The sequence below is a fragment of the Gadus morhua genome, chromosome 20 (assembly GCF_902167405.1).
Source record: "Gadus morhua chromosome 20, gadMor3.0, whole genome shotgun sequence".
Taxonomy (NCBI): domain Eukaryota; kingdom Metazoa; phylum Chordata; class Actinopteri; order Gadiformes; family Gadidae; genus Gadus; species Gadus morhua.
In genome coordinates this window covers 20,956,666-20,983,325 of record NC_044067.1, presented here as the reverse complement: position 1 = coordinate 20,983,325, position 26,660 = coordinate 20,956,666, and the positions used below count along the sequence as shown (strand labels likewise).

The 26,660-nt window shown below is 46.8% G+C and overlaps 1 protein-coding gene and 1 long non-coding RNA gene across 2 annotated transcripts; one reads left to right on the top strand and one right to left on the bottom strand.

Annotated features, from left to right (window-relative positions):
* Positions 1-16,058: 16,058 nt before the first annotated feature.
* Positions 16,059-25,987, bottom strand: LOC115532746 (potassium/sodium hyperpolarization-activated cyclic nucleotide-gated channel 1). The gene is made up of 9 exons (XM_030342616.1): positions 25,659-25,987; positions 24,835-24,939; positions 24,585-24,722; positions 19,445-19,606; positions 19,044-19,137; positions 18,777-18,904; positions 18,356-18,502; positions 17,779-18,016; positions 16,059-16,711 (listed from the first exon to the last, which is right to left on the bottom strand). The coding sequence occupies exons 1-9, from the start codon at positions 25,851-25,853 to the stop codon at positions 16,533-16,535; spliced, it is 1,386 nt and encodes a 461-aa protein (XP_030198476.1). The 5' UTR covers positions 25,854-25,987; the 3' UTR covers positions 16,059-16,532.
* LOC115532747 (uncharacterized) lies at positions 24,037-25,003 on the top strand. The gene is made up of 2 exons (XR_003974112.1): positions 24,037-24,143; positions 24,319-25,003. It is a non-coding gene; the product is annotated as an uncharacterized LOC115532747 (long non-coding RNA).
* Positions 25,988-26,660: the final 673 nt, after the last annotated feature.

The following is a 26,660-nucleotide window of genomic DNA, read 5'->3' as shown; positions in this document are numbered from 1 at the left end:
GGACATACAAGGCCAGAAGACCGGACGACATCAGCCCGAGGGTGCTCAAGATCTGTGCGGAGCAGCTGGCAGGAGTGTTCAAGCATCTTTTCGGCCTCAACCTGAGGCTGAAAAAGGCGCCAACACTCTGGAATACATCCTGTGTAGTCCCTGTGCCGAAGAAGGGACGACCCAGTGCTCCAAAAGACCTTTGGCTCTAACGTCACACGTCATGAAAACCTTCGAGAGGATGGTCCTGGAGCACCTCAGGCCCTTGGTGCGTGACTGTTTGGACCCACTGCAGTTTGCGTAACAGACTGACATCGGCGTGGAGGATGCCATCATCTGCCTGCTTCACAGAGCTTACACACACTTGGAGAGGCCGCAGAGTATGGTGAGGATCATGTTCTTCGACTTCTCCAGTGCTTTCGACATCGTCCAGCCGGACCGGCTGGCGGAGAAGCTCCAAGTGATGCAGGTGACATGGTGGCATGGATTACAAACTACCTCACGGACAGGCCTCAGTATGTCAGGCTGCGACACTGCATGTCAGACGTGGTGACAAGCAACACCGGCACAAGTTTTCTGACGATTCCTCCATTGTCGGATGCATCACAGACAATAGGGAGGAGGAGTACAGGGAACTAGTTGAGAACTTTATGGGATGGTGTGACGGGAACCACCTTCAGATCAAAACCGGGAAAACCATGGAGCTGGTGGTGGACTTCCGGCGCAGAAAGAGCACCCTGTTGCAGCATTTTTCGAAGAAAATAGTCCAATCCCGGGTTGCTTTTAACTCACTTTATTTGTTATAAAGTAGGCATGTTTCGGTATGGTAAATTATGAAGCTTAAGGGAGGGAATTGTATCTAACGCGTGGAGAGGAAAATACCGTGATCTACTTCAAGCCCCCGGGCTTAGGCCCGGTGGCTCTCTGCCGTCTACCTATTGATCTCTGGCCTCTTCACTTGACGTCCTCCGATAGAGGACGTCAAGTGGGCATGGCCTATGCAGTGGGCGTGGCCGGGGTGACGTAATGGCCTCGGCTTCTTCACCTATCTAAAGGTGCTGCCTTCTGTGGAGGGAGCAGCCTTCAATAAGGTCTTGCTCCCCTTGTGGCTATGTGAGGGTAATGCAGTTTCTTAAAATACTTAACAACCCCAATACCTGTTTCCATAAACGGGGAGGAGGTGGAGATGGTGGACACCTAAAAGTTCCTTAGGGTGCATCTGAACAATAAACTGGACTGGTCAGACAACACTGAGGCCCTCTACAGGAAGGGACAGAGTAGGCTGTTCTTCCTGAGGAGGCTCACTGTTTTCGCACTTCTCTTTTCCCACTGTACTGCTGGTCACCTGTGCATTTCTCCCAAGGGGGATTAATAAATGACTATCTTATCTTATCTGATCTTATCAGGGCTCTTAATGATGACTGTTTCATGTTCCTATGCAGCATAATGTGCATGTAGGAACACCCTTGTGTCGCATAATTCCTCATGTTCATATTGAATATCCTTAACAGCACTTACAGTTTGTGAACTATCTGTTACCTTCAAGCAGTGACACAGTTCTCCATGTGCTATGTACACAGTCAAGTCCTTTCCCACAACAGTTAGATCAGCATCTTTCCACACATCGAAGAGGAATTCAGCCAGTACTGCTTTGTTTGTTCCATCTGATAGAAACTTTTTCCATTGGGTTGGTGTCTTCTGGTCCCTTCCATAAATGTGCACCCGTTGTGTGCCACCAACAGCTCTACGTGACCGTTCTACATTTTTAAAGCTCATTTCAGGATACCGGTCTATCACAAAGTCTACCCTTTCACACTTGTACTGCAGAGCAAGATTGACTAAGTACTGTAGTATGGTCTCAGCAAGCTCTCCAAAGATGGATGGTCTGGACTGAAGGGCTTGTATGGCCGCGCTGCCATCAAACTTTTTATCGATTTAATCAACTAGGCAGTCCCCACATTTAGCCTCTAATAAATCCATGAGAGCTGATTTGTTTGTTTTGGCAATTGAACCATCCGTACTGGCAAGAGGATAGGAAACCGTTCCAAGGGAGTAGGATACAATTTCCCTAAGGTCAATTTTTCTACTCTGACCTATTATGAGCAGTCTGGGGAACAGCTTCTTGTCAGTCCGTAAAATCACATCCTTGCCCGCTGCAGATTTCTTCTTCTTCTTTGCCTGGTCACTAAAGGTTTTCAGTTTTAGTGCCTTGATGGGAGCGAATACTGTACGTCGACAGATCTTGACAAAAGTCGCTGGTCCATAAACTCTTTGACAGCTTTTTCCCCCTTGTCTGGAGCTGCCAGCAAATCCTTCTTGATTTCTTCAACTGCTACTGCCCCAGAGCTAAGACACACAATACCATCGTGGTGTGTGTCAAAAGGGTTCAGCATGGAATCTAGGGTGGAACTTATTCTAGTCACAGCCTTTTCATCAGCATGAATCCGTGTGCTGTCAAGGTCTTTTCGTTTCTGTTTTTCAGGAGATTTTTCTGCCGTTGACTCACATTGTCTTGTTATAGCAGCCTTTTCATGTTGGGATAATATCCAGCGATAAACTGCAGCTCGATTCTGAGTTATCCCAGTCCAACCATCTTTTGTCTTGGAATCTCGGTTGCATGTTTGCTCAATAGCCTGGTCACAGGCAATCGAAGCAAATCCATGTTAGTTTGTGGTTATTTTATTTAACAACTTTAAAAACACGTTGAGCCCTGAAGTTAAAAATAATTAGACCACCATGGGAGCTATGAGATCGTAAAAATTGAATCGGTTTCAATGGAGAGAAAGTAATTATTTTCTGGTCCCTGTCTATATATGCCCTCGATTACACATATGTTGATTATGGATTTATGATAATCTTTCATGCCAAGCGTTTGACCACACTCCCTCGACTGGCGTGGACAAGACCGACAGTCTCCCCATCGGCATAACTGCAAATCTACACATGCCCCGACTTATAATGGTTTTCACCTCTTTCGATGCTGTTATCCTCCCCTTGGAAGAAAGTGGAGCAGAGAGATTGCCATGTCTGTACCAGAGTGGTGGTGACGTACATCATTCGCGTCGAGAGCAGGGAAGAGCTGGGAAATAAGAAACATATTCTCATTTGCCTCGTTTGTTCTCAGACTCGACTCCTCCCAGACCAGTCGCTGAATCGCAGTTCGCTCACTGACTGTGAGTGGTGAAGAGGGAAGAGGCTTAGTGTCCGAGCGTACGATAATACGATTCGATATCAGTGAAATGTAAATGCATGCTGTCTTTGTACTTTCTGTGTCATGCCAGATTAATCAAATATTTGAATGTCTCGTCAATCTGTCTTGTTCTTTCATGGTTCGTTCTCCATTGCTAAATCAAGTCTATTATCTTGCTGATATGTTAAACATCCAATAATCAACCACACCCCCCCCCCATCCCGCTGCGTTCGGTTAAAGTTGTAATGTTGATTGATGACCGACTTCCACGATCGTTTGAGAATGAAAACGAGGGAGGAGCTGAGTCTGACTGACTCAGCTGAGAACCGTGCATTCAATGATTCGATTCACCGCTACCGAAAACTCGACTGAACAAACAAACAAACAAACGATTCTGAACGATTCTTCTTGGCGAACTGACAGAAGCGAACTGAGTCAAGGAAAATAATCATTGAATCCATCCCTAGCAAGGAGCAGAGGGGGCTGCAACCACTTTAGCAACCATGAGAGTAGGCCCATTGAAAAGAAAAGGCAAAAGAAAAGGAAGGCATGTCACAGGTTTAAAGCCGTTATTGTATTTAATTATTTAAATATTAAAATGTATATAATAGGCTATATCTATAAATATACACTTATTTAGTTATAATATTAGAAGTAGACCAGAGCTTTCATTCAATTATCGTTATAACAGGATCTGTATCTGACCATTGACCATCCATTCGGAAATGCTATGAATGAAATTCATATTGACGTATGGCACTATATTTCTATTCTCGCACACCCATCATCATTGGTGGTGGTTAGTGAGGTCCCCCCTTCACTTTGGGCGTCTTTGAGTGTTATTAATTATTATTATTCTTCATGTTTAACCTCTGTTTTCCTTTTATTCCTAGTCTGTTTTACATAGTTTTGAATGATGACTATATGCTCTGTAAGGTGACCTTGGGTGTCTTGAAAGGCGCCTCTAAATTAAATGTATTATTATTATTATTATTATCTTGAGGGGACGCAAAATATTTAGTTTAGTACTGAGTAACGGCATTCAAAAACCCAATATACATTAATTGGCTTTTTCCCGTTACAGCATTTATTTCACTAGCATTAAGTGTTTCCTTCAGTTATAGCAATTGTCAATATTATACTGTAGCAGGTTAAGGAGCTCGGGGAGACCAGTTTCCTTCGTCTCTTTGTTGGGAACTCGTTTATTTCGTAAAGCAAACAAAAGACATGGGGACCTCGGGTTGGGGATCCCCCGCCTCCCCTGAACCCTGAGCAGCGTTGGCCGCCCCCGCCTCGGCGCAGAACACAGCACACGACTTATATGTCCCTACCGGTCGTGCCCGCACCCCCATAGTCCCCCTAACAGCCTGTGGAAACCCAGCCCAATCCAACCCAAGAATCAGGGGATGCGTGAGGCTCGAACTAACCGCCGCCTTAACACTATGCTTTTCCCCCCCACAACGAATTTTCGATAGGGACCAAAGGATACTCGTGCACATCCCCGTGTATACACCTCACCACAACGCTCGACGCCTCCACCATGCCTCGGACTGCACCAGACGCTGGTGGATCATGGTCTGCATGCAGCCTGAGTCCAACAGCGCCTGGTGCGAACCCCGCTGTATCCTCACTGGGATACGGTACGCCTCACCGGGACCGTGGTGAGGAGACGGGGCACCGATGGCGCGGACGACCTGACCCACCTCCATCATAGGGCATTCCCGCCGGAATGGCCAGGCCGCCTGCACCGCCAGCACCCCTCCCCTGCCGTCTGAGCGCCCGTCTGTGGAGTGGGGGGGGAAGCAACTCATGTGCCCGCTCTGGACCGGGCCCCCCCCCTCTCGCCCTTGGTGCCGGTGTTGGTCTGTCCCGCCGCGGGGCCGCCGCACCGGCCCGTGGGCCTGCTACCGGCGGTCGCTGGCTCGGCGATGGTGGAGGCTCTCTCATGTGGCTCTCTGCTAGGACGACTGCAGCGGAGAGACTCTCGGGCCGGTGATATCGGACCCAGGCGGATGTCCTCACCGGCAGCCTCTCCAGAAATCTCTCCATGGCGACCTGCTCCACCACCTCCTCCGCTGTATTCCGGTCTGGAACCAGCCATCTCCTGGCCTGGTCCCTTAGCTGTTGGGCGAAGGCGAAGGGCCGGTCCCCCTCGCCGAAGGCCAGCGCCCGGAACCGCCGCCGATGTTCCTCCGGGTACAGGCCCAGCCGATCCTGGATGGCTCGGGTGATGGCGTCATAGTCCCGCTGAGCCCCGACCGGCAGACTGTGGGCGGCTAGCTGCGCCTCGCCCGTCAGGAGCGGTAGGAGACGGTGCGCCCACTCCTGGCGAGACCACCCCGAGACCTCGGCCACCCCCTCGGACACCGTGGCCAAGGTGTGTGTGCCAACGCATCTACCCCGAACGGGGGGAGATCCCGAGGGCTGAGGGAGAACCACCACCAGCAGTGCGTGTTCTCCCTGGACGCGAAGAGGTCCACCATGAGCCCAAAGCCAGAGCTCGACCGCCTTTCGTTGGAGAGCAGGGGAGCGGACTCCCCCCTGTCTGTTGATGTACGCTGCCGCGACACGCTGTCTGTCCTGATCCGAACATGGCGGCCGCGCACCAGGTGAAAGAAATGCAACAGCACTTTTCTCACAGCGTCGAGCTCCAACACATTTATGTGTGCTGCAGGTGGCGGGCGCCACTCGTCTCCGACCGAGTGAGAGAGGCACGTTCCTCCCCAACCCGTCAACGAGGCGTCCGTGAAGACCACTACGTAGGACGCCACCCTGCCCAAGGGAACACCCCTGAGAAGGGCGGAGGGTCTTTTCCAATATTCCAGGTCTGGCGACACCGAACGGGAAACGAGGAGCACCCTGAGCTTGTGTCGCCTGGGGTCCAACCGTTGGCGAGCAAACCACCGCTGGAGTCTGCACATAAAAAGCAGACCCAGGGGGACCACGGGGTGGGCAGCTGCCATCAGCCCTAACAGGCGCATGGTGGACAGTGCGGTCACGTTTCTGCGAACGCGAAAACGGGAGAGCGCCGACACGATGGCGTCTCGCCGAGGAGGCGAAAGCATCGCAGTCATGACGGCGGAGTCTAGGCAAAGCCCCAAGTAGACTGTCTGCCGGCTGGGGAGCGGGGAGCTCTTCTCCCAGTTGATGGCAAAACCCAGGAAGGAGAGATGGTTTATCACCAACATGGTGTCCCTTCTCGCGGTCTCTTCTGAGTTGCGCAGAATAAGCAGGTCGTCTAGGTAGAAGAGAATCCTCTTTCCCTGACGCCTGAGCGGTTCCAACGCCGTCTCCACACACTTTGAGAAGGTGCGCGGAGCCAGGGAGTAGCCGAATGGCAGACACTGGTACTCGTACGCCATCCCCATAAAGGCAAAGTGGAGAAACTTCCTGTGTGCTTGCCGAACAGGGACGTGGAAGTAACCATCCTTGAGATCCAGGGATGTGAACCAATCGCCCTCTCTCACACACCGGAACAACGCTCCGACAGTGAGCATTCTGAACTTCCTCGTGGCAACGAATTTGTTGAACACGCGAAGATCCAGAATAGGTCTCTTTTCCCCTGACTTCTTGGAAACAAGGAAGTAGCGGGAATAAAACCCTAGGTGAGACTCGTGGGGGGGAACGACAGTGATCGCCCCCTTCACCAAGAGACGTGGCACCTCTGCTGCCAGAGCCGTTTTCGCAGCCGGGTCCCGTAGCGTAGTCTCCACCAACCCCATAAAAGGTGGGGGACGACGCTTGAACTGTATGGGATGGCCCCATCTCAACGTGGTGTCCAACCACGATGGCAGAACGCACCGCTCTTGCCAACGAGCATAGCGGTCGGAGAGAGGGCGAGCCGACAGCCGAGGAAAACCGTCCAGGAATAACCTGTATTCCTCGGCCCCTACCGCCTCCACACTGCGTGTGAGGCAAGGGGGGCTTCCCATGAAAGGGCGAGCGTAGGAGACGGGGGGGGCTTCGCATGAAAGGGCTCAGCGAGCGTAGGAGACTAACCAGAACCAGCCGCTGTAAAAACAACGAGCTGTCTAGACGACGCGCTCATGCCCGCTGAACAGGGAGCGAGCCGTCCGGCCGCCGCACCTGTGCGCATGCCCTGTCCGCAGGCTGTAGCCACAGCACGCGGACCCGTCTCCTCACCTCCCACAAACTGTTGAAGGGAGGTAGAGGGGATAATGTGGGGAACCAGGAGACCGGTACAAGCGGCCGTAACCACGGGCTAGTGCAACGAGTCTCTGATCCGTCCACGAGGCTCCAAGGGACGCCGCTTCTTAGAAGCAGGTGAACCAGAGGCCATGTGAACACGCCGTCCGACCGCCACCGGGCTGAGGGGGGGAAAGAGGCAACATGGAGGAACGCACCACAAGCGTAGGACGCAGGTGGCCTAAGGAATATCGCTCTTTAGGTACCATGCACTGCCGTTCGGCCTTTACTTTTTTCTTTAATAGGGAAAGAAAAAGTAGGAGCAAGCTTCCGGAACTTCCCGGTCCTTGGCGCTGCTTTCCCCGTCTGCGGCGGCGGCTGCTGCTGCTGCTGCTGCGGCACCAGGGCTGGAGTCGGAGGCGGCCCCCTGGAACGCTCGGACCGGCCTGGACCCCGCTTCCTCCTGGCCCGCTGGTGGGAGGAGCCCGTGAGAATCGCCCCGAACCGGGAACGATTCTCACGGACGGACTGCTGGTGCGTGAGCACCTCGGAGAACCGGGGACCAAATAGGCCATCCGGGGCTAGTGGACCCTGGACAAGGCTGGCCCGCTCTTGTTCCGGCACCGCAGTGTGGGAGAGCCATATGACCCTTTGAATCATGGTAGCCCACGCCATATGCCGGCCGAAACGGCTATCGGCTGGCATAGCTGGAGGATGGCGCTGGAAAAGCGGGAAACCGCCTGCCATCTCGCGTCTTCCTCCGGGCCGTAGGCCTCCCTGTCAGCCGACAAGGAGACCATGGCAGAGGAGAGCAGGGCGATGTTGTTGACCGCCGCCGCGGATTGAGAGGCACAAACGAACACGCTGTCCGTTAGGCCGACAATCTGCTTCTGGAGGCAGTCGGGGGGCAGCGGCTTTTCGTCAGGGCGCCATCCGGCGCCCGGACAGAGAAGCGCTGCCAGGGGAGGCCCACCCCTCCAAGTTGGTGAAATCCGTGTAGGATTTCACCGTAGCCTTCAGGGTCGAAGGGTCCCCACCTGCAGCAGTAAACAAGTGCTGCACAGGCGGGAACAAGGGGCACTGGGTAACCCGCCGGGAAGAAGATGGGGTGCGAAAGCACTCGCCCTGCATATCGTCAGATACGGGGGCGAGAGGCAGGGCCGGCATGGGAATCCCCTTGATGGCCGCGGCCTCACCCATGATCTCCCCGAAGAGATCAGCCATCCGGCCCAGTCTCTCGTGTTGTACGACGGTGGCGGTTGTAACCCGGGAGCGGGAAAAACCGGACGCCGAGTCGCCAAAGACGTCGTCCATGGAGGCGTCGGCGTCGATGATGCCATCGTCGTCGTCAGGGCCGGCCCTGAACAGGTTGATGGCGTCAGCCAGGTCCACCGCAGGGGAAAAGAAGAGATGCCTGGAGAGGAACCCCTCTTCAGGCAGCTCCCGGCAGGCGACACAGGAGACGGGGGCCGTCATAGCATCCGCGGCGTGGTCGGCGCCGAGGCACCGAAAGCACGCCAAGTGCCCGTCAGCCTGTGCCCGTCAGCCTAGTTCTCAATTCTCGCTGATAAGCACAAGTGCTGAAAGAAAAGGGAGGATGAGCGACGGTATACACCGCGTTACATAGACACGATACCGTGGGAAATGTGGGCGGTGCCCACGCTGATTGGTGCATAGTTTGAATTTTCAGCACGCGGGAGCGCGCGCACGGGACAAGCCCATAAGGCGAAGCCTAGACGGCGTAGCCTACATGAAATAGAACAATTATGATTTTACTGATTTGACGGAACTAATGCAACGCAACATTCTACACGGGTAAATTAGAGGGGCACACCCAGTGTTCGAATTACGGGGGGTACCGGGGGGGTCTGACGGTCCCGATTGTGACTTGATACCCCCCAAATGGCATTAAAATGAAACTTTGGGGGGTACCGAGAATAATATATTTATTCTTCAAATTGCGTGTTTAAAAGTGTCTTCTTATTTCTTAAATGTGTTCGATGTTTACTATGAGTAATATACTGACATTAAAATTCAAACACCCCTTGAATGGACTGTACCATTAACACGTCTTCAGCGGTCTTTCAACGTCTTCTCTATGGCTTGACCTCAACTTGAACTCGTCGTCTGACTTTAACTTAAACTTGACGCGCTCACTACTTCAAGAACACCGCCGAACAGGACACTGATGGACCGAAATGTCTAAGCTGTGAGGGGATCCACATATCTATTCATTGTTTGTCGGGGCTGTGTAATGATTCATACGTCCGGTCCATCCCAACAAAAAAGTTTTTCCGCGAGCCAGAAGTCGCATTCGTACGGAAGCGTATTAGGGCCAGGTATAAGGGGGAAAAATATTAATTGGCAATTCGAGAATAAAGTCGACATGTCTAGAATAAAGTCAACATGTCGAGAATAAAGTCAACATGTCGAGAATAAAGTCGAAATGTCGAGAATAAACTCAACTCCTCTGGTCCATCATCACGTTAGCAACTGACCGCCCTACCAATGTGTCTTTGGCGTACAGTTTCTGAAGTGGTGCAACCTGTATGTCTATGGGTGCAACTACCTGATAGCTATATCATATCTATAACGTAAAGCCTAATCTTTCATGCTTAACGTTACCAACCTAGTGGAATTCAACTCATAAACCTAGTCAGAAACTATTTTTGGATAGCTAGCTAACTACACTTGTCTTAGATGCTATTAAAGACAGTGCTCTGTTTCTACCTTGATTGTCATAACGTTATTCAGCTATTAGGCTACTTAACTTGCGCTTACAGTTCTGCATGTTGATTCTTGTGTGAAATAGTATTTATTGTTACACTAGGCTCTATTGCTTGTAGCATCTCCTTTGTACGTCGCTTTGGACAAAAGCGTCTGCTAAATGACTTAATGTAAAAAACACCACAATAGGGATAGCACTACCGTATATTTATAACCTAGTTTCCTATGTACGGAGCCGCTTAAAAAAATGTGACGTCAACACCATCCGTTTCAAAATGCTGACCCCCCCGAAGCTGGAGTGATAATTCGAACACTGGGCACACCCAAACATTGTGGCGCTGCTGCTCAGTGAATGAGAGCTCAGCAACTACTCTTGGAGAAAGGAGCCACGATTTCTCGAAGGTAAGAGTCGAAGGTAAGCAAAACGATTTTAATTCTGCCACTGACTTATTGTTCTTGCACATAATGCCCTGTTTACACCTACCCGATAGTGGGCCCCGATGGTGCCCGATGGCTAAATCAGCAGCTATCGTTATAACATCGGCAAATAGCGTGGTTGCATCGGGAAACACCGTTACTCTTCCCGGGAACATCGTTAGACAACGGGAAGAAACGGGAAGAAATGCTCAATGATCGGGCAACAACGGGCAACATCGGCAAAGAACGAACATGTTTGTTAATTTTGGGTCTATCGGGGTAGAATCGGTTACCAGGTGTTGCTATGGGCTAATCGGCTATAATCGGGAATAGAACGGGAGTATAACGTAAGACATCGCAAATCGTTCGGGAATTTTCCTGGGCACATCGGCTATATTCGTTAATCTTCCGCGCTTTATCGTGTTTTATCGTCTTTATATCGGCAACCTCAACACACGAAAGACCCTCGAGAACCCTAGACAAATAACGATTGTGAGTGACCAGATTGTGTTAAGGAAGACCCTCAATCTGCCACTTGTGTATAAATAGGGGGTGATGGATGGATGTCCTACTTTTATAATTACAGGGTACTTCGCCCATTTAGAACCGGCGTTCTATTATTATAAAATCGCTATTGTAATATAAATAAATATATAAATAAATATCAGTCTAAACCAGTCTCCCCTTTGCCTTCTCCCGAAATGACGCCAAACGCACTTCGGGTGTCTTCCCTGGCATACATCGTTATGTTATCGTTATAACCAGTAGTCGAGTTGAGGGGGGATGGGGGGGGATGGCATCCCCCTTAGGTATTAAAATGGTCAAAACCATCCCCCTTATGAAATGGCCAACCCCCCCTTCCCATCCCATGTTATTTGATCAATTAATGTTGAAATATTGCCACTATTTAATTTTCAACATTCTACATTTTATATGTGCACGTCACGTGCCCCTCATCCACAGTATTTTAGCCGCTAAAATACTGTGGACGAGGGGCTCGTGCACATATGTCACGTCAGTCATGGTCAGTGATAGCAGTGCAGCATGTGATTTCAGCAACATGGCCAACAATAAGCGACAAGGACAGCTTGATCTGAGATCTGAGCTTGATCTTGATCTGAGCTTGAAACTTTGAGGCTATCTGATTACAGCCTATAAGCCTAATTTACAATACAACCAAACAAACAATTCTGAGGTATAAAACAATTGTGGGGATGTCAATGGTTTTATATAGGACTAGCCTAGTCATGTCTAAACTTAAATCACCGCCTGAATTTTATTACATTATTCTATAAAACAGTTCAAACAGATATAGTTTGGAGCTTACGGTTTTTTTCTTGTTTACTAGCCTTACGCCAGGCAGCTAGCTGCTAGTAGCCAACGTCACGTTAGACTTTTCATACATTCATAAAGTTAATGTCAGATTTGATTTCTTCAAACTGCGTTCGCATCCGTGTAGCACGCGCGACAGAGAGGGAGAGGGACCTAGAGACTGTGCGTGTGAGGCAGTGTGCGTGTGTGCTTCAGGAGCATCCTGATTGGCCGGTTTCGGTAAATCAACCAATCAATTTTCAGTGTGGGTGGGCTTTTATAATAATAATAATTATCTTTGTGCTTAAACAATATCAAAATATAAGTCACCATTTTAGGATTTTTGTTTTTAATCTTCGGGGGGGGGGGGGGGGCATGCCCCCGGACCCCCCTAGCAGGATCCACCATCCCCCCTGGCTTTTTTTTTACAACTTGACCACTGGTTATAACATCGGGTATGTGTAAATGCTACCCCGATAAATTGACCCGATCATACATTTTTAGCCTGATGTCACCCGAATCACCCCGACTTCCACATCGGTGGTCCATCGGCCATTAGCGGCCATTAGCGGGATGGTGTAAACGGGGCATAACCGTGTTACTGTAGTTCCTCACACTGATGATGAAATTAGGTTGGTAAATGTCTAGTCTCGATATATTTAGAAACTTAATCATATCTAAGCAAACTCACTGAAGCAGAAGTGAGTATCCAATCGTCAGTATCCTTGATAGGTCTATTTTTTTGGGGGGTAAGCCACTATCATGAAATGAGGAAAGAACAGTAGAACAGTGAAGTTTTCTAAAAGGGAAGAACACAGTTTCTCCACACTGAAACTGATAAATATAGAAATACTTTGTTGTAATCTGGAGTTTTTGTTCCCCATTGACACACTGTATTTGTACCCTGTACTGTATTTTTTATTTTTCATTTTTAAGATAGATTCACAGAAAAATACAGACTGATGAAGTTATAAACTCATGTACAAATTAAATGTTTGATGATTTTAAAGTAAAATGAAGTTTATAATTATAATCTTTAAATATCATTTTTTGCCTTTTTTTTGTGCCCCTCTGGTAAAACACTGGCCCCTCCTTGGCCCCCCTAGAATTTTTTTTCAAGAACCGGCACTGCCAACAGCAATACGGAGGGGGTAAAAAAAAGAAAGGAGGTAAAAAAAAGAAAGAAAAAAAGAAACGTTTGGAGGGGGGGCCGCTGGGGGGTTCAAGCTCAGTTTTACAGGGGCACTGGCCCCTGCTGCCCCCACCTAGAACCGCGCCTGCACTCAAACCTGGTGGCATAATATCACCCCTGTAAAAACATGTCTCCAAATTGTTATCTTAATACAGCTATTTGAGCTATTGGATTTTTGGAGTTGGGCAGCAAAAAAAAAAATGCCAACATATTTCTTCAAAGTCTCCAGTTCTGATCAGCTGACAATGGTCATCCGTTATAGTGTCTCATCTATCCTGTCTCTTACACTATGTAACATAGTGTTTATTAAATTGTAATTATGTTCTCAATATAATAATGCAGTATCCAATAGCTCCGATATGCTTCTTTATTACTTTGAAGTACTAAACCAGGAATGGCAACCTGTGAATTAAGTATACATAGTATCTACACATTATACCGCTTATTACATTTTATTTGTTACCATTACCACCATCTGTTACCAAACTCAGCCTTTAACCCATCTTAAAAATCGCTGTATTCCCAAAAATATAAAATGTATTCTGAAATGTATCCATAGTGGCCTGGTAGTAGGCAAGTAAGTTTTTTTCGGGTAGGCTTCAGATTAGCTGACGTCGCTTAGCAACCGAATACGCTGGGGTTGATAAAATTACCGGACTACTACTACGAAAGAAATCAGTCAATTATGCTTAGCAACGATCAATTATGCAAAAACATTTGAACGCCGAACGTTGGGAAGGCCCATCCAAGTGAAGGGAGCATTCTACAGCATTAAGAAGAGCTGTGTTATAATGTAATTAAGACAGATTTGGCAATAATGCTCAAGCCTATAGAAAAAAATATATTTAATTGCATTCCAATACTACCATGACAAAACATCTCATTAGATAAGCTTCACATTTGCTCAGGGGTTGGGTCACTGATTTGGTCCAGATTCGATGGAATTTCTGATTCGATTCGCTTCAATATGGATTCAGATAGGGATATTTCAGTTGTAATACCAATATGCCTTGATATGCAATAGATTATCATATAACTAATGCTGTTAATTGTACAAGGAACCCTCTAACCCGCATTATTGAAGAAATTAATGGTTACATAAAAAATCAGGCTATCATTACATCGTAGGCTATTTGTATCTGTACAGAAGTCAATATTGTAACGAGGACATGACATAATCCGAACCCTGGGATAGAGAGAGAATCCCATATATGAATAAGTACTTATTTATACACTAATTAAAATATACTTTTGAAATCATATTCAATTTCTGCCACTCAGTTCCGTTAGATATCACTCAATTCTAAACACTACACCTTGAATGTTGAGTGTTTCATTTGTCCAGTAGTGTCTTTAATTTATCTTAAATCGTATTTTCAAGATGATACCCTCAAGCTGTTCTTGATTGGATTTAAATTATTGGTTTTTATATTCATATGGTATCCCAATAGCTACATTTGATCTACTATATATATATATTGTAGCGGGCCAGTGGGTGTGGGGTTTCCACGCTACCAAGTTGAGTAGATAAATGACAACACACAGCAGTTCCAGTGCAGAATGGTTTATTTACCGAGTAAATGAAAACCAGGGTGGGAAAGGGACATCCACCTCCTTTATGCTATCGTCCGTCAAACACCTTCCACCTGTCTCTCTCTCTCTGGGCATTCCGTGCTTCCAGGCGATCACACAGATCCTGCCTGTCCTTACCTAGCCCTAGCTCCTCTTCCAACTCCAACCTCCCCACATGTCTGTTGGCTAGCCCTCTTAAGCTAGAGCACCCCTGCCTAACGATCCCCAGGCTTGCCTCGTTAGAGGGAGGAAGACCATATATGGCTTGGGGGTGGAGCCAGCAGGTTGCCAGACCTACCACTCCCCTTCCTCCCTGGCGTCTGCCACAATATATATATATATATATATATATATATATATATATATATATATATATATACTTTTTTTTTACTCAAAATAGTTTACCCTTGAATAAAAATGGAAATCTCATTCTTAATCCTCTTACCTAAAAATTAGAAGTCAGTATCCTGTTGAAACTGGTGAAAGGCACATCTCAGAAGCTGTTCTAATAGAGGGCCATATTATGCTACAGACCATCCATCCACCAGAGGGCGGCTCCTGCTTTGTAAACTAATGTCACCCGAACGTCCATCAAGTTTTGTGCAACTTTCTGTGGCATTGTTATGCCATTAAGCCCCATATGATGTGGGACATTGGTTATTACATTACTGCAATCCAACCCAATTATTTAACAAACTCACTGACCATAGTAGATGAACAAAGAGTCATGCCATCAGGTAAAGCCATAATGTATGTATATATATTAATCATGGACGGCTTAAATGCATAGCCCTTTCCAACTTAGCATTGCAGTTTGCATTGTACAGCTGCATTGTAACTTTAATTTCCAAAGGTGGACTGGGAGGCTGCGCTGGTGCTTTGTGTTCTTCCTGCACACTGACACAGGTACTTTAGTGGTCCAAAGACAGCTTGGTGGTGCCTCTTTCCGCCTGGTCTATTCTGAGCAGCTGCCCCTCCTGAGGCCAGTTATTCCTGCTGACTAACTGCTCCGAGCTCTACTCAAGGAGCCACCATAGTTACCATATAGTTTGCTGTAGTCCTTGTAGCTTGTCACAAAGAAGTATCCAACGCGTTCATTATGTATGTACAGGTACCTGTGTGTATATTTGCCTGTGTACTTGTATACTTGTATGTGTGTGTGTATGTGTGTGTGTCTCTGTTGCTGTGTATGTGTGGAAGTTGGACAGAGACAGTGGTCTTCAGTAGTGTGTGTGCGTGCGTGCGTGCGTGCGTGCGTGCGTGTGTGTTCCAGCGGTGGGGCGTTTGACATACTTTATTAGCCCTTAAAGTAGTAAAAAGGAGTATTTCCAGAGGGGATTTTGTGGGATGGTCCTTTAAATCGCAAATCTGATGCGAGCCATCCTCTTTCTCTGATTGATCGGTTTTCAGGTGCAGATCGAGTTGAGGGCGCAGCTCCAAGAGGCACCAACGACAGTCTTCTGTTGTCATAACAAAATAAAAGCCCCTTTCCAAACAAAGATGTATTTATTGCGCATGTTATTCACCGCTTGAAACTTAAAACTGTTCAACATCATCATAAAATCACCACACATTATGGCAATGAGCCAGGAGTCAAAGCTGTATACTGTAGACGGAAAGTTACTGTTGCGAAAAAGACATTCTTATAATCCAAGCAGAAGACCTGCATTCCACTCTCCGACGCGTGGATATGTTTGCAAAATAATATCAATATATGGCTCTTATAAAAATAATTTCAACAATACATTCACATAGTTAGGATACTAGTACCAGTAATCCCTGGTTTACACTGATTACAATTGTATACTTGTACAATATATTTCATGTCCTTCAACTCTGAGTATAAAACCATTTAAAATATACTTTATACTTGAGCTCTTGTATAAAACCAAGTGTTCCTATACTTGAAAAAAAGAGTCCATCCACCAGCAGCTGTCTTTGTACCCGAGTTGATTCAGTAGAGCTCTGTTCCTCTGTGTTCCCGGGCTCCTACACCCCGTTGGAGCACTGGTCGGCCTGTAGCTGGACCAGCTTCTCCAGGTCTTTGCGGACGTCGGGGAAGCCGACCAGGGCCTGCTGGAAGCCCTGCCAGGACAGAGAGAAGCACTGGCAGTCGGTCAACGCCCGCGCTGTGGCCAGATGCTTTCCCTTGGTCAGCACACAGATCTCTGCTGGGAACCAATCAAAACACGGACACATCAACTGGGAATGCTTAATCTTAAATCACCACGCCGACCACGGCCCAGTTCATTTGGGACCTTGCTGCTGTACAAGGTTGTGTAGCCTGATGAAGAGCAATTTGCTTCTAATCCGTCCAATCCTTAATCTTTACATTTTCAAAAGCCCCTTAAATTGGGAAAGCGTGTTGTAATCAATTAAAACATTAGCTTTTGAGTCGTTTGGGTTTGGGTTACTTTTGGGTGACAGACCTCTTATTTTCTAGGGGGACTGCATACTTCTTGCTTAAGAGTTGAGGTGTCCATCAGCACACATAATTCCTCAGACTGAGCTGATTGTTGCCATGAATGACTGTGAAGATATGAATGTGTGTGAGGTATAACATAAAAATGTTCTCCTCGTAACCATAGTGACCAATAAACAAACCTAGACACAGAGGTGCACTGTTGTAGTGAATACCACCATTCTGTTGTAGTGAATACAACTATTGCGTTGTACTATGGTGACCATATTTCAGAAATGAAAGAAGAAGATATTTGTAGGTTGGCGGTCCGTAGCTGATGTTATTATATTTGATGGGACAGTTTTACATTAAACCTATTCTTGTCATTGTCAATGATGTAGTAAAACATTGGGTAGTAGGCCTACATGCCCAAAATTTTACTATGATGTTTCTATAGCTATGGTAAACCAGCCAAACACAATCCAAATCGGGCAACTTGTATAAGGAATTATTCTATATTGTATTGATAGGCCATTGTTTATGATTGTTCATGTCTGCTTATGGTTTAGAGTCAATAGATAGACCCCAGTGCATAAAAATTGCATTCACAGCCAATCAGATTCACAGCCATGAAATTAATGACCAACTGCCTATAAAATGTATTTGCATGAGCTTACTTGAACCCTTGCTATTTAAAGATCCATTCATATTATTTTAGAATCCTATTTTTTTAAACATTGACGTTTTAGGGGACAGCTCCCTCTGGGGACACGCCACCAGAATCTGTGACTTCCCCGGATTAACAGATGTCTGGTTTCCCTACGTTGAACCCACCTCCAAAGTAGTCCCCATCGCAGAGGTCCTTCTGGAAGGAACCGGCCTCCAGGCCCACCTCCCCGTGGTCGATGAAAAACATGCGGTCTCCGGGCGCGTTCTCCCGGGCGATCACGTCCCCCTCAAGAAACACCTCGTAGCTGAGCTTGAGCAGCACAGCGTTGATGAAGTGGGCGTCCTGGTCCTGGAACATGGGCACCTTCTTCAGCAGCCGGCTGCACATGGCCAGCAGCATCTCCTGTGAAGAAAGTACGACCAGTTTGCTAAGTCTAAGCTATTGTGTCTTACCTCATCTGAGTAAGGCTCGTTTGAGCAGGTTTTTTGTAGCTTATTTTAGCTTAGTTTATCCAAACTTGTTGTTAACTAAATTAATGTTAGATCATTCACTTAGTTTGGTTTATAGAATTCCTAGTTTATCTTATTTTATTTTAGATGATCTTCCGATATGAAATGATCAGCATATGCTATTGCCATCTCGTAAACATTTTCTTATCTTAGATTAATTTAGAAGTTTGGTTTTGTTTATCTTATCTAAGTTGAAATAAGTTAAGCTCCAGAATAAGCCTACAGCATTTACCTCCTTCAGCGCAGAGGAGACCGTGTCGATGACGTCGTTCTCATCAAACCACTTCCCCCCGTAGCGCGCCTGGTAGTACTTGCTGATCCGCAGCTGCAGCTCAGGGGGTAGCTTCATGAAGGTCATGTAGTGTTCTAAACGGCACATCTACAGGGGAACCACAACCACAACAACAACAACAACAACAACAGCGTCTTCAGTATTTCTAATAACTACCTGCAGTACTATGCACTAATACTAAGTATCTGAGCATGGCACCAGAAGCCCTAATGTCACACTCCACTGGTCAGGACGCCGATATCAGCAATAAGGCCGGCCATTCTAGGCTTTATTGTCAATTACTGTATTACAAAAATAGATTCTAAGCAAGTAATAAGTGAATGTGTTTTGGTGCCATTGTACTTTGAAGGGCCATGAGGACCTTGCTCTTGTACTCCTTGGCGGTGGGGTCTGTGTTGGCTATCATGGTCGTAGCGTTGGCCACCAGCACCGTGTACATCATGCAGCCGGAGATCATACTGACCATCACAATCCACAACTCCACATAGTCTGGAGATAAGAAGATCACAGCGTTTGGGATGCATTTTAAATGACCATTGATCAAGAAACAATGAGGTAAACCGTAGTCTTAGGTTCTTCCCGGTTTAAAGAAAACATACAGTGTGTCATTTAATAATATGAAGCCTACTTGTAGGGGCATCCATAGAGCCATAGGAGAGGGCGATCATCTGGGACAGAGCACGGAACACCCCCCAAGAGTATTTCACGCTCACCGTGGCATTCTGCAAACACAGGATTGACCGCAGAGATCACTCTATAATGAGGCCATCTCGGATTACGATTTATGTTATTGTTTACACCTGGGATAGTTCAAGAATGAATGCTGGAATTAAAATTCTTATTATATTAATATTTCATCATATGCTTCCATCACATTATTATATTACATAGGCCTAGTCCGTCACATGCATGGTTGCTTGGTTCAATCCTATGATTCCATAATTCTTTGATTCCATGACGTGATTGGATGGTTCAATGTTATGATTGCATGGTCCCATGGTTCCATAAAAGAGGGGTTCCATGGCTCACCATGAGGTTCTCCTTGCGGACCCAGCAGTCAGCGGGGAACTCTTCCAGCATTGGGACAAAGTACTGGATGCAGCCGTTCCAGTGGCAGAGTAGGAAGATCATCATGAACAGGGACAGGATACGGAAGAAGAGCCGCACCACCTCAAGGTTAGCGTTGGACACCTGAGAGAGCAAGGGGGGGGGGGGGGGGAATTACTGCTATGGCAGTACTTCCTGATGTGACACTCTAATTCCCCTTCTGGGATAATCAAGTACATCTAATTCCAATCTTACCGTCCAGCTATTAGATATGTCTAACTATTTGTTAGATCTAGGTTTCTTTGACTGCTAATACCATCAGAGGAAATAGATTAAAGTTGAAACTCGTAATTCAATAAGTCATTCAGACGACCAAGGAACTAACAATCCAGAACTCGACGTCCTATAATAGGGTAACAAAGCTGTAACTAAAAAACAAATCGTGTTTTTACTTTAAACAAGAGAAAGCCCTGTTAAACAGTGTATTTTTGTTGCTTCATAACGTATTTGTGCATGGTCTAAGCTTTTATTACTTCCTGTTTTATTAGCACAAGGCTTTTATTTTGAAGCGTGCGTTTTTGTATTTCCTGTTATCCTGCGGGGTTTTGACTGCAATAATAAGTTGAACGGAGATTCTGTGACCCTCTGTGGCCCTGCTCTCCAATGCCTTGAAGGCACCTTTTATCGGAGCGACGAAGAGGCGTACAAAGATGCATGGAATAGGCTCAACCATCGCTATGGACAGACATTTGTCGTCCAAAGAGCCTTCAGGGAGAAATTGTCAAAATGGCCGAAAATACAGCCCAGAGATGCAGAAGGGTTAAGAACATTTTCAGACTTCCTGAATGCCTGCCTGCAAGCCATGCCACATGTTAAAGGCTTAGAAATATCAAGTGACTGCAAAGGAAACCAAAAGCTAATTCGGAAAACTCCTGATTGGTAAGCAGCCCGTTGGAATCGCTATGTTACAGTGGCTCTAATGCAAAATAAGGACTTTCCAACCTTCGAGGCTTTCGCTTACTTTGTGTCAGTAGAAGCAGAGATAGCATGTAACCCAGTCACGTTTTTACATGCTCTTCATTCTTCTAATTCATCCCTGGACAAAAGAAGCTCAAGAGAGACAAAAAGCCAATGTTTTCAGCACCCAAACCGCCTTTAACAGTGATGAATCAAAATCAAACTATGTAAAACCAAAGCTCACTTGCATGTGGTGCAAAGATGATAAACATCCACTCTCCAAGTGCCCAGACTTCATGAGAAAGTCCCTTGAGGATCGACGAACATACATAAAGGATAACAAGCTGTGTTACGGATGCACCAAGGCAAATCACAGCGCCAAGGAATGTCGTCACCGCCACACATTTGACTCATGCAAGGGAAGGCACCCTACCTGTCTTCATGACGACAACTTCAGAAGACGTGAAGAAAAGAAAAGGACTGAGTCACTTGGGAACACAGGACCAACCACTGTGTATGAAACCACGACAGCCACAGCACTCACAGTCACTGAAGGAGGTCAGTCATGCATCACTTCCATGATCATACCTGTGTGGGTGTCTTCTGTTAAAAATCCATCTGACGAACAGCTTGTCTGTGCATCTTTAGACACTCAAAGCAACAGCTGCTTCATCAACAGAGATTTGAGCAATAAATTACAGGCAGACTCCTACGCTGTAAAGCTTAAAGGGGGCATATCATACCACCAGGTGTGAGTGTGATTAGCCATTACAAGCAGGTTTGAAAATGTGCAGCATTGTGACATCACAGGTGGACGTGTCCACCTAGATGTGTGCTGGATAGATCAGTCTACCAGCCTACCTAGTGGACTGAAGTAAACGTTGCTCATCTATCCGTCACACATCTAGGTGGACACGCCCACCTGTGCTGTCACAATGCTGTACATTTTGAAAACAGCTTGTAATGGCTAATCACACTCACACCTGGTGGTATGATAGGTCCCCTTAAAACGTACCACTTTGTTAGGAGAGAACACAATCACTGACAGTGACAGGGTGTCTGGGCTCTGTGTGAGAGGCTACAATTCATGCCTCCACATCAACCTTCCTCTGTCGTACACTAAAGATTGCTTTCCTGTGAATCGGGATCACATACCCTCATGTGAAACTGCAAAAAATGGCCTCACTTAACAGCACTCACCGAAAAGATGCCACCTCTCCTTTTCTGTGATGTTGGACTCCTGATTGGGTATAATGGTCCCAGAACACTAACACCCAGACAAGTAATTACTGGTAAAGACTACGAGCCCTACGCCATCCTCACAGATTTGGGTTGGAGCATTGTTGGATACTCAACACCAAGCCTTGATGAAACAGAAACCAGCCTGTGTCATAGAGTCACTTTAAAGGAACTCCCTCCAGTAACACCTATATATGTTTTGAGTGTACTGGAGTCAGACTTCAAGGACACCAAAGGAGACAACAAGACCTCTCAAGATCTCATATTCCTGAGCAAACTGAAAGAAGGCATTAAGAAAAACGAACAGGGACATCTGGAGATGCCACTGCCCTTTAAGCAATGGCCACACTTACCAGATAATAAGAAACTTGCGGAAATCAGGCTCAGTCATCTTCAATGGAAGTTCAGCAGGGATGAGAAATACAAGAAGGACTACACAACATATATGAAAGAAATCATTGAGAGAGGTGATGTGGAAGAAGTACATGATGATGGTACCCTAAAGGTGGGAGGAAGGCTTCGACACTCATCCCTCGCTGACTCTTTTAAGCACCAAATTGTCATTCCTAAGGATCATCATGTGACAAAGTTAATAATAGCTCATAACCATGAAAATACAAAGCATCAGGGCAAAGGTGTCACCACGAATGAGATCAGATCCAGTGGCTACTGGTTTCCTGGAATGAGCAGAGCTGTATCATCTTACATCCGCCAGTGTGTGACTTGTCGCAGGCTGAGGAGACCCCAAGAAGGCCAAAGAATGAGTGACTTACCTGTAGAGCGCTTAGGGTTCACTCACACTAGGCCATTTTGCCGTTGGCCGTTTTCACACCTAACCGTGATGAACTGGCCCCATTGTTCTCTGGCCTGCACTCACACTAGGCAATCTGGCTGTGGCCGTTGGCCGTCACAACTGTGGCTTGGCCACGGTAGGCTCTTGTACATACGTCATCACGTCGTAACACGTCATCACCAAGCGTCCGCTGCATGGACCATAATAAAGTCTGCCACCAGTCAGTTTTAACAACAATGGACAAGAACACAGAGAACACAGTTCGCACTTTGCTGAATCGGTTGCTTATTTGGAGGCGTTCTCAGATAGAGCCCACTCTAGTTTACACTCACTAGTTGAACCGCTTGACGCCATGTTTACCGTTTAATGGGTAAGAAGGCTCGTCGCCTTTATTATGTCCATGGTCGTCGCATGGACTATACGTCATCCAGCTCAGGTTGCGTAGCCGTGCATGTGCGCGTGTTGGCTCATTAGCATCTGTACCGTGGCGGCCCGTACCGTAGCAGCACACCTCTCCCAAGTGGCCAAGTTGGCCTGGCCTGGCCAGACTGGCCACACTCACACTGGCAGATTTGAGCACAGTTAGGCGTGAAAACGGCCACGGCCACGGCCAGATGGCCTAGTGTTAGTGCACCCTTAGAGCCGTCCCCACCCTTCACGTATTGCGCTATGGACTGCTTCGGCCCCTTCGTCACTACGGAAGGCAGGAAACCGCATAAACGATATGGGCTACTCTTCACCTGTTTCTGCTCAGGGGCCATCCACATTGAGATGTTAGAGGATATGTCCACCGATGCTTTCATAAATGGTCTGAGATGCTTTATTGCTATTCGAGGTGCAGTCCGTCAAATCCAGTGCGACCAAGGCACCAACATTGTTTGTGCGAAGAATGAATTCAAGGCAGCTTTAATGAATGAAATCCAGCACAGCACTGCCTCCACCCAGCACCTTCCCCAAAGAAGACTTGTATGGAGTAAAAAGATGGCGCCATGTACAGCATCTGGCTGAGCAGTTCTGGAGTCGCTGGAAACAGGAATATCTTCATGACATTACTGCAAGGCAGCGTTGGCATGCGCCATAGAGAAATCTTCAAGTGGGTGATGTTGTTATGGACATTGATGAGCTATCGCCTAGAGGTGAATGGAGACTTGCAAGGGTCTTGGAGACTGTCAGTGGTAAGGATGGACTCGTAAGGACAGGGAAGATCTCAGTTTGAGATAAGAGACTGAATAACAAAGGAGAGCTCTTTGGGAAATTGTCCTTGTTTGAACGGCCTGTGCAGAAGAAAGTTCTGTTGTCAGATGCTTCTTAAGCTAATTACTGTGAAAGGACAGTTTCATTCCTTGTGTGAAAATTATTAATGCTGTACATTATTTAATGAGACATTCATAGTTTTGGTGGGAGTGTTACTAACCCAAATCGTGTTTTTGCTTTAAACAAGGGAAAGCCATGTTAAACAGTGTATTTGTGTTGCTTCGTAACGTATTTGTGCATGGTCTAAGCTTTTATTGTCTTACTTCCTGTTTTATTAGCACAAGGCTTTTATTTTGAAGCGTGCGTTTTTGTATTTCCTGTTATCCTTTAGGGTTTTGACTGCAATAATAAGTTGAATGGAGATTCTGTGAAAGCGGCAATATAACTGCAGATATGCCGACGGTTAAAGATATTTAGCACCCTCCGAAGAGGCACAAGGTTAGTAATGCTGTAATATTGTGATATAAAAATGTGGCTTATGTTTAATTTCGTTTGTGATAACTTTATTGGCATCTGTTTAGTTGAATCGATGCTATCTTTATGTGATGAAAAGACTGTGAAAATCGAATGTAAAGTAAGCTAACGATTTATTGTTTATGTGTTTTGTGCTCAGCTCTTACGTTGGATTTGGGGATTTTTCAATAAATCTTAAACCATCAGTCAAGTGTGAAACCATCTTTCGGGGGAATGCTACAACAGCGATTCTTCCAACTCTTTCTTCAAGACTCAACTTGTAGTAATCTTTTTTGCGTCATGAGTCTCAAAAGCATGCAGTCACCCGAGCTGGAGGCCCAATGAAGGTGTGTGCAACTTGAAACGGCTGAGAAGAATAGGAGCGTGATTGGGTTTCTAATATGACGGCCGCACTTCCAAACTCACTTTCTCCACTTCGTTGAAGAAGCGCACAAGTCGAGACACCCGCACCAGACGTATGAGGCTGAGGATCCGAACAAACATGAGGATTCTCATCATTCTGTTTGCCTTGGAGGGGTTGTCCTCATTATTGTACTGTAAGTCCTGTGGCAAGAAAACACAGAAAACTAACATTATGGGTGAATAAGATTCACAATGTTTTTCATTCATTATAATTCACTCCAGACCAGATACGGTCAGTTTGTTCAAATTGTACCGCAAAGAAGAGGATGTATCCGATGGGGAATGCTGCGATCACATCTGGTATGAACCAACTCCTCAAATAGCTTATCCGGATCTGCTTGAGGTCCAAAATGGCGACCTGTCACACAGGACCAGGCAACATATGACAAAAAAGAAAAAATTAAATGACACGGTTAAAACAATCTACGGTCTGTAGATTTGTATTTTAGAATGTCTTGCTGAACTGCAAATGATCATATACTGATCACACACACAAACACACACACACACACACACACACACACACACACACACACACACACACACACACACACACACACACACACACACACACACACACACACACACACACACACACACACGCTGACACAAACACACAGAACACTGCAGCTCCAAACATCATGGCACATGAGGACATGCAATTAGTACATACACACACACATGCACACACACACACACACACACACACATACACATACACATACACATACACACACACATCAACAGCTACGGTCCTGAGGAAAGGTAGAGCCAAACAATTCAGATGGTTTTCTAAGCTGGCGAGAGTCCATCCCACCAGAGCAGAGGACAACCACATATGATCTATCACAGCCTAATTGGACAACGTCACGCCTCTAGGTATTTGTAATCTGACCCAAGGCCTTTGTTGTGCTACGACAACATAACTCCAGAGGGGCTCCCCATGGACTTTGGGATGGGGCTGCTGGATCTTAATCCTGTTTGTGTGTGCATTGAGGTGGATTACAGATGGGGACGGTGTTTGTCTATGATGGGATTATTGTTCTTGGTGTGTTTGTGTGGAGAGTGTGTGGGGACCTCGCTGTCCTCTGGGATGATGCCCATGCGAAAGTTGAGCGCCACGTCGATGAGGAAGAGCGTGTCAGAGAAGACGTTGAAGCGTTCCCAGCCCAGGCCATTCGCCCCGTCCAGGAAGGCGATCTCCATGGGGATGCCGATCAGGTTGAGGAACGTGATGGCCATCATGCACATAATGTAGTAGCTCCTGGACATGTGGCAACACGTACATGCCTGTTCATTTACATTTGTAGTTATCTGACGCTTTTATTCAAAGCGACTTACAATCATTCATTCACACATCCACCCACCGACGGTGGAGATAAACCACCCAGGGCCAGTTAGGGCCAGCTTGTTGGGTGCAGTTAGACGCCTTGTTCACACTACATGCGTTCGTCGACGGATGACCGAGGGTGTGTCTCACATATAGGGGACTAGTCTCTGTAGACGCATGCTGCAGCCAATGAAATCGCTTCGCGGTACAAAGCCGATGTGTGGAAATAAATACAAAAGATGACACAAACAACAGGTGACTGAAAACAATGCTTCTTCCTGCTTGTTATTGCAAAATAGATCCAGGAAACGCGTGGGGTGTATGTGCATAACCGAGATCTGATTGGCCGACGGATCCGCCGCTACCTGAAAAGTTGAACATTCCTCAACTTTTTGACGCAGGCCACGGAGCTGAATGGACGGACCCACAATAAATTTCGCGAGCGCCCCATGCAAAGTCAATGAGATCCATCGACTGACGGAGGTAGTGTGAACAAGGCGTAGGGCCAGCTCGTCGGGTGCGTCGGATGCACTTCTGGTTACCAGTCAACCCGCTCTACCTCCTGGCTTGTTCACACTACCTTCGTCCGTCAACGGACGACGGATGGGGGAGTGTTATTTTCCGACGGAGACACGATCTGATCCGTTGCAGCCTGAAACGTTAACATTTTCTCAACTTCTGAACGCAAGAGACGGAGCGCAACGGAACGGACGGACCCACAATGCATTTCGGGATCGCCCCATGTGAAG